This window comes from Nicotiana tabacum, chromosome 19 (genome assembly GCF_000715075.1).
Source record: "Nicotiana tabacum cultivar K326 chromosome 19, ASM71507v2, whole genome shotgun sequence".
NCBI lineage: Eukaryota > Viridiplantae > Streptophyta > Magnoliopsida > Solanales > Solanaceae > Nicotiana > Nicotiana tabacum.
Window position 1 is genome coordinate 150,021,109 of NC_134098.1, and position 9,249 is coordinate 150,030,357.

General features: G+C 34.5%; 1 protein-coding gene and 1 pseudogene across 1 annotated transcript; both read right to left on the reverse strand.

Annotated features, from left to right (window-relative positions):
- Positions 1-2,916: 2,916 nt before the first annotated feature.
- LOC142161763 (disease resistance protein RPM1-like) lies at positions 2,917-6,753 on the reverse strand (annotated as a pseudogene).
- LOC107775646 (disease resistance protein RPM1-like) lies at positions 3,210-4,277 on the reverse strand. The gene has a single exon (XM_016595395.2). It carries the CDS (start codon positions 4,275-4,277, stop codon positions 3,210-3,212), a length of 1,068 nt encoding a protein of 355 aa, XP_016450881.2.
- Positions 6,754-9,249: the final 2,496 nt, after the last annotated feature.

A 9,249-nucleotide genomic window follows, 5' to 3' on the forward strand; every position in this document is an offset into this window, starting at 1 on the left:
AGTTAAGCATCCATTCAAACGAAAGAGGCCAGAAAAGTAGGAAAGGGGCCAAAATACACACGAGAAACCACATCAAAGCCACATAATCTACATATATATTCTGAAAAGGGAATGACTACGTGATCCGTCGAGCTTTTTTTATGATTGTAACTTTTTATTTGAGTAAAAGATCATTCAAACATATAAAGGAAACACATCAAGCACTCAGTAAAAAATAAAGTGAATGATGATACTCTATACAATTACAAGCCAAAAAGGAAAACTTAAAGATTCTCGTGTACTACAAATGGAATCAGAATCTCAAAACCTCCTCCTTGTATCCCAGCAGCATTTGGGAGCAGAAGGATCTTTAGCTGGTTTCAGCATATCATGAAAGTCCACCATTATGATCCTTCTCTTGGCATTTTTTTGCTCAGCAACCCTTTCCTCAAATTTTCTTTTACTTGATTCAAACTTCATTCCGGATTGTGTTATTTTTTCCATTAATGGTCTTGCAACTGTAGAGCTTTGTGCTGGTTTTTGCATTGGTTTTGCAACTGTCGAGCTTTGTGCTGGTTTTTGCATTGGTCTTGCAACTGTAGAGCTTTGTGTTGTTTTCTGATTTGGTCTTGTAATTGCACTGCAGTTTCTCTGTTTCTGTAACTGCCCTCCTCCCTCAAGCCTCCTCTTGATCTTCTGTGAGGAACAATCTTGTTTTTCTTCCACGCGGTTGATATCCTCCTTCATCTTCCTTAAACCTCCAGGAGAATTCTTGGTTGCCGATCCCGTGACACAACTCATGTTCTTGCTTTCTGTACTGTCGGACAGACACTTCCCTACTTCTGTCTTCTTTTCTTTATCACTATCAACATGTTTGTGTTGAAGCTTGTCGTCAATGTCCTGAGTCTTCTTTAAACTTAGTTTAAATACAGTAGATTTGGCCTTACTGACGTTGTAGTTCCCTTGTCGCCCAAGAATATGGCCTGTTTCTTGAAACCTAGAAGAAGAACTCTTCTCCGTTTGGTGGAGATAATCAACAGAGAACTCAACACCACCACTATCGATTTCTTCATCACCAACACTGTCAACGCCGCCTGGTTTTCCGGATTCAGCAACATCATCAGTATTTCATCTTTGTGCTTCTTAAACTTTGTAGGTTACTTCCATGTACCAACGTCTATGGCTGCTTTAATCAACTTAAAAATATTTGGCTTCCTCTCTATGCCAAAATAGTTTAGAAACAATTCTTCTAAATCCATGCCTAAACTCATATCTCAATAGTTGTGATAAAAAAGTAGTAAGAAACAAGGAGAACAAAGTCGTGGGCTTGAGTTCGAAAATTAGCGAGTTAACTAGAACAACCTAATAAGAGTATAAATAGAGACATATAAGGATTTTGCCTCAGGGAAACCTATATTGATTAGGAAAAGGTTTTACAAGTTGGTAATATTTCCTAACGTGTTTTCTTTTGGAAATCATAAGTCTGATCAAACCAAGCGGGTAAAAACATGTGAAAAAATAAATGCGAAATATGCGAATAGACTTCTGAAAAATGACCGCCAAACATTAATTAATATCTAATCACCTTCTTCACAAATGAAATTTATAATCCACATTTTCAAAATGCGTCGTATCTCAAAAATGCTATGTTTTCATAAAGGAGATTAATTGCATTTCCTAAATGAGATTTAACATAATATTTTCACTTAAACATGTATAATTAATGAGAAATAAATATTGAAATCACAAAGTTTCTATATAATGAACAATATATACACCAAAAGATAATGTATAGCTACTTTTATATTAAATAAAATATATACATCAAATTGTAACCTGCAACTACGGGTGTTAATGATTCAGTTTGGCTAATATTTTATAAATTTGTACCATACTATTTTTTTTTTATTCTATTTTGTATAATTAAAATTAGACTTTTCGAACCGTCCTAATTATCTCGGTTTCTCTTCGATATACGTACGGTTCGGTTAATTTTTCGGTATTTTTTTAAAAACGTCATGCAAGAGTCGCTAGTCAAAGTTAGAATGCGATAAATGTGTACTTGCATAGGATTTTGACAAAACTCTCTAGACATTTTTAGTGATGATCAAAGGAACATGAAAGATGTCCAAAATAGAGATTCATCCCACTATTCTAATAGTAGCGTAAAACAAATTAAACAAAGACAAGAGAGCACCTATGTACTTTGCTAACTTATTTTTCTTATTTGATTCTATTTTATTTAGTTCACTTCAGTTATATTTGTCACATGAAATCTATATGTTCGACAAAGTAATATCTCACTAGATCCTATTGTACGAATCACATTAGACCATCATAATACGAAGGATGTATGAGCTTTAAGCTAGCATAACCTATTTGTACTTACCAAACAATAGTTGCAACATTCTAAATGTCAAATAAAATTGCACAACATATGATTTCACATTTGGATAAGTGAAATCAATTAAGAATTTTTTCCCTTTCTCTTCTTTCAGCTTCCTTCATTTCTGCTCAGTAACACTAGCCAGAGTGTAATATAACTCTTTCATTGCAATTGTATTCACGTGAGAGGTAGTAATTGTTTGGTTTGCAAAATAGACATAAAATAAAAAGAATTGACACATGCATAGAAGTGTAAAATTCGACCAAAAAGCTGAAAAGACTTTCAGTTTTTCAAGTTTAGAACTACAGATAATACCACTAAAAATCAGAAAGACTATTAAGATTGAATAATAAATCGACTCCAATTGATACAAACGAGAGCTGCAAACTTGATACAAACAGCCTACTTAAAATTGCATGAATTTACAATCGCACAAACTTCATATTTTTACATATGCAGTACTCTAACACTGAATATTTTAAAAGAAAGTGCATACGCGCAGAGATTGCAAAATTGCACAAGGTTAGTATGGCATCATAATGCAAATCTGAGAACTCACAAACTCTTTGAAACGAATAACTGAAAGTAGCACCAGTTACAGATTAAGTTCAGTTTCGCTATGTAAAGAGAACATTACAAATTTATATACAGCTATTTAACAACATGAAAAGTAAGTGTTTTCAATTCTCAAGTCTAATGAAGGAGCAGAGAAATCTTATGTACAGAAACTGGAAGGAGACTAAGAAGCTGAGAAAGCTTATGTACATAAATTGGAAGGAGACCGAAAAACGTATATACAGAAACTGGAGGGGGGCTGAGAAGCTCTTCAAGCAAACAAATAACCCTACAGCGAATTTCGCCTTCCATAGGTCCTAGTGACAGCTCCAAAATGGCTTGAAATCTGATTGTTGCACTTCTCCTTTAGTGAATGTACCCTCCAATACGAATAATATACTTCAGGAATATGTGAAACTTTCCCAGAATCAGCACCTAGTTTGTCGGGACGCAATGTCATGATAAATTCATCAGACATGCCAAAAAATTCAAGAATCTTCAGACTAAGGAGGCATTCAATTCCTATTGGCACACTTTCCAGCAGAGTACATCTCTGGATAACCATCTTCTCCAAATGAGGTATTGCACCCTCTTTGATTGTCACCCGTCTTAGTCCTTCCAACTTGTCCAAATTTAACAACTTAAGCTTCTGAAATTTACCTTGCTCAAAGTATAGTTCCTCTCCAGTGTATCCTACAAGAAATTCGAGATGGACAAGATTGGGCAAATCTTGGAGATATTTGAGCGGATCATCTGTTAAATGAGTCCACCTGAAGTATATTTTGACCAAGGAATGAAGATCTTGAATCCACCTTGGAAACTTAACAATGCGTCCTGTCAAATACAGGCGCTGAAGAAGAGGTGGAGGAGAAGACATGTAAGAAAGATCAAGGATCTCATGTTCTTCGACTGATTTAAGATTTAAAGACTTAAGCTTGCGGAGCTTTTCAATTGATGAGCACACAATCCTCCCATCTTCTTTTCTCAACTTTAGAATACAAAGTCTTCTCAGTTCACTCAACATCCCTACTTCTCTGAGTATGTCACTGCCGGGGGTTGCCTCAATATACACAAGTTTCTGCAAGGCTCTCAAAGTTCCAAATCCTCTCAAAGCCTTAAAACCCGGTGAACAATTATAAGGAAGATACGAGTAGGAAACGTGGCTATAAACTAAAAGGTGTCGGAGATTTTCAAGTTTCAAAATCTCCACAGGCAACTCAGTGACATATGTCTGCTTCAGATCTAATATTTCTAGCTGTTTGAGTCTTTCAATGGATCTTGAAAGCACCCTCACACTGGTATTCCTCAAGCTTAGATACCTTAAATGAAACAACTGGAAAACTGTTTCAGGAATCATTTCTAGAGGGGCTCTTCTCAAATCTAAAACTCTGAGCATCCTGGAGCTACCAAGCACTAGACTCATGCATGATAAGGACTGTGGATCTGCTTACACCAAATGTAAGAAAAGACCGGAGTTTAGTGGCTGACCTTTTCACTTGTAGGTTCCCTAGCGTGCCATGGATTGACAGGCGTCGAGTTTTTTCAGGCCACAATGTAGTCTGCTCATTAACTGTTGCAGTAAAGTTATCATCTCTTGATTTTGAAAGAATAAGCTCGCGATATAGGTCATGAATCCGTCCCAATTTCATGCTACCGTCATCATTGTATTGCACCGGATGGAGCAAGCTTCTGTTGATGAGCTCATTGAGATAGCCTTCTGCAACGTCTTCAACTGTCCTCCCCTCTTTTTGTTTTACAAACCCTTCTGTTATCCACCGGTAGATCAGCGTATTGCGCTCAATTAGATGATCCTCGGGATAAATGCTCAAATACAGGAAACATGGCTTAAGATAGTAGGGAAGATCATTGAAACTGAGTAACAAAACTATTCTCATACTCCCAAATTTGTCATTGCTATCAAGTTCAGGACCAAGGCTGTGATTAAGCATTCCCCATTCCCTAATATTAGTCCAGCTCTTTGTAGCCAAAACCCCACCAATGGCCACAATAGCCCGCGGCAATCCACCACATTTTTTTAAGATTTTCCTACAAATGCTCTCCAAGTGTGAAGGGCACAAATTACCATGAAATGCCTTTTGGCAGAAAAGACTCCACGTCTCTTCGACAAGGGTTTCAGCTCATAAACATAGCCATTGCACTCTATGCTACAAAAGGAAGCCACGTCGAAAAGACGTGTTGTGACGATAACACGACTTCCATTATTTACATCAGGCAATACATATCTAATAGCTTCCCAAGCTTGAATAGTCCAGACATCATCAAAAACTAGTACATACCTTCTCGATTGCAGGAATACTTTTGCTAGTGCTTTTAGTCTGTTACTGCTCATGGTGCTTAGACCTTTGGGGACTGGCTGCTTCACTTCATCATAGAGTTGTTGGATCATGTCTATCAAAACTTCCTCAGCCTTGAAGGACTGAGAAACTGTTATCCAAGCAACGCTATTGAAATACTTCTTAACTGCTGCATCCTCGTACACTTTCTTGGCCAGGGTGGTCTTTCCCGAACCTCCCATTCCCACCACCGAAACCACTTTAAGCGTGGGATCATCCTCCACGAGCCAACTGATTAGCTGCTGTCTTGGATTCTCAATGCCCACTATCTCACCTTCTTCTAGCAATAGCGCATCCCCTCTGCGATCATGCGCAGTATTATAGACATGGTTAGAACTTGAACCTTGCTCGGGGACATTAAATTTGTAACGGTATCTCTTATGTCCCTCTGCAATATTGCGGACTCTTGTTTTGAGTGTTTGGATTTCGACGACAAGTTTATGGTTGGCTTTGATGTTTCTGATTGAGAAAACCAATTTAGAAATGAAACAACAAGAAGCATGGAAGTGATGATCATATGACAAGAGCATGGACTCATCAAGAACATCCTCAATGTCGTTGGCAACATCTCTCACTTGCCTAACCCATACTTTTACCTCTGCATCTCCCTCTTCTAAAGCATCGGCCACGCCAAGGAAGGCTATCATTCTCTCCAATTCATCTTTGATATACTGGATATCATGCTTGACTCCTCGAAGCAGTGTTGCTTCTTCCGCTAATAAGCTTGTGATTTTGTCAAGTACAAAAGTGACAGCAGAGTCTGCCATCTCCGCCTGATCTTCACAAGTGTCTATGCTCATTTCTTTATGTAATAATGTAAACAAGAACAGCCCCATGTTCCTGGTAATTCTTATGAAGATAACTTAGTATAATTAGTGCACAAACCAAGGATATATATATATATATATATATATATATATATATATATATATATATATATATATATATATATATATATATATATATATATTGTGGTCCCTAATTAGTCACTGAAGCTGGACTCCTTTATGAATTAAGTAAAAGCAAACACGCTTGTCTATGGTACCAAACCCTTTCAATATATAGCAGTGACCTTGAAAGTAGAAATTTCAGAACAATTAAGCAATCAAATACAAAAAGTCAACTAAAAGGAAGTTGCTAGAAACTTTCTAAATTCTAACTAATTTCTAAGCTTAACTTTCTTCTGCTTTAGCCATAAGGTTTGAGAGTGATCAGGATTTGACTCAGGTGAATACAAAAGGATAAAATTCTATGTCAGGGGGGCAGTGGAGAAATAGGAAAGGTACAAAGTTTAAAAGGAAAACTTACACTAATCTGATGGAGGAGCTCTTCTAGTTAACCATAAACTACAACAGGAAGAAGAGATTCCAAATATGATGTTATTCTTCAAATTTGACTTTTCTACTTTGTGTTTGAAATCCTATCATAGGTATGTGGCTCCAATTTTCACCATAGTTGGTTGTCAGTCACCAAGTCAATGCTAGTCAAATGGAAAACGCAACTATTGTTTTGGTGAGTACAAAATTGTTTTGTCCCTAAGGTTTGAGTTGAGGTCTAAGATAAGTATAGGCCTGGGAAGCTACGTTGCGACTCTCCAAAATGAGGCAGCACCCGTGTCGGATCCTAAAAAAATACACTATTTTTAGAGGATCCGACACGTACCTGATAATATTTTCGGAGTGTCCGAGCAACATAGTTGGAAAGTTTTACTGCGTAGCTTGGCTCACTTCTGCATTCCATCAATATGTGGTCTGTAGCAAAGGCGGATTATGGCTTTAAGTAGGCATTTGGACATAAAAATTCTGATTTTTGAAAAAAGATAATATATAGAATTAAGTTAAAAAATAATATTTGGAATTTAAAATTGTGTTTGGGCAATGTATTTCACTTGAAAAATATTATAATTTTGTGAGTATGAAAAAGCTTTTTTTACGGAAAGCTTGAAAAAATGGTCATTGACTATTTTTTTGGTTTTTGAAAAACTTAATTTCAAAAAATTTTCAAAAGTTACAAGTTTACATGAACAAACACGTTTTAAAAATAATATTTCCGTAAAAAAGGGAAAAAATATATATATGGACAAACGGGTCCTTAAACCTAATATTTGTTGAAATTTAATCTGTTTTCACATGTTTATCTCTACCTCATGTGAGAAATACTAGATTCAGACGAACCATTAATCTTGAGTCCAACTCAAAACATAGTATAGGTCTAGACTCGTTGAATCCATCTTTAGACGTTTCCATTTGAGGTCCATATTTTCTTTAAATTTAGGTCTTAAAACAGTAGGTATAACGTGGGCTCAATTTACTCTATATTGTTTGGGGATGAGCACATAGGACATGTTTCGTAAGTCCCTCACTTTAAGAAAGTGCAACCTGCTTTTATATTTTCTTACTCCCCGTCTCATATTATCTGTCATGATTCTCTTGTACGCGTCTCTTAATAAAAATTAATTCGGATGGAATTTTGACTACTTTACTCTTATTCATGTCTTAATATTTAATCTTTCTTCATTGGTATTTGAACAAAGTTAGATATTTGTAGTTTTCAAGAATAATTATTACTAAGGATAAAAAATGAAAAAGATAATTAATTTTGTCTCGAAGGAGAGTATTAACACATTTCCTTCTATTTTTTCGGTTACCCTTTATCCTCTCATTCAATGTATGCCTTTTCCATATATATGGAATTATCCCAAAAGCTACATATTTCTGATATTGGCCAGTCAAAAGTTACACATTTTGAGGAAAATTCAAACGAAGCCACCCATTATCTAATAAAATTAAGCAAGAAGTAGCTGGAAAAAACTAACTTCAAAGTTCCAACAAAAATCAACCGAAACAGAATGAGTTAATGAATTAGGTATTATTAATTAAAGAACTAGTATTAGCACCTGCGTGGATGCGCGGATACTAATCATGTCAAATATTTAAGTTATTTGGATTATATGTAAATAATCTTAAAATTTAAACTTTCTCGGTAATATAGATAGTCATTGGATATTAATAAAAATACTACATGAAAAAAATTAACCATTTCTTCTATTTTTCTTTTTTGATACCATTCTCGCCGATGTCATTGGATCTTAAAAATAGTCATGAAGATAAATAATAACTCATATTTATGGCAAAACAATCAAATGTTACGACTATGAATGACTCTTTAGATACGACTTGACTTTTTTACTACTACTTGAACTCTTATTTGGTGTGTTGATATCTCTTAAAAAAATATTTCGTTTTTAAATTTTCAGTTTTTAAAAATTTATTTTTCAATAATAATTATTTTTATAATAATATAAGTGAAAATATTATCCTTAATTCAAACTCATTTTAGTTGGCTATCTAAAAATTTAAAAAATTCTTTAGCCAGTGAATTTGTTTTTACCAGTATGACTCCATTTTGATATTTGACATTAACCATGTTAAATATATGAGTTATTTGAATTATATGTAAATAATCTTAAAATTTAAACCTTCTAAATAATTATAGATAATCCTTAGATATTAATTAAGAAACACTACATGAAAAAAGACTAATATTTTTTCAAATCTCGTAGTGATAATTTTATTTTTACACTATTCGCATTGGTGTCATTGGAACCTAAAAATAGCCACAAAGCGAAATAATAACTTATATTTATGGCAAAGCACAAAGGTTGACACAATATAAATGATTCTTTGATTACAACGTGACTCTTTTACTACGACTTGAACTCTTATTTGGTATGATATTATCTTTCAAAAATATTTCTATTTTGAAATTTCAATTTCTAAAACTTTATATATATTTCAATAATGATTATCTTTATAATGATGTGAGTGAAGATATTATCATTAATTTAAAATTCACTTTAGTCGGCTATCTAAAAATTTAAATAATTCTTTAGCCGAAAAAACTTTATTTTAGTATGACTCAATTTTAAGTTTAGCAATATCTCTACCCACAGATATTGAATTTTTAATACCATAT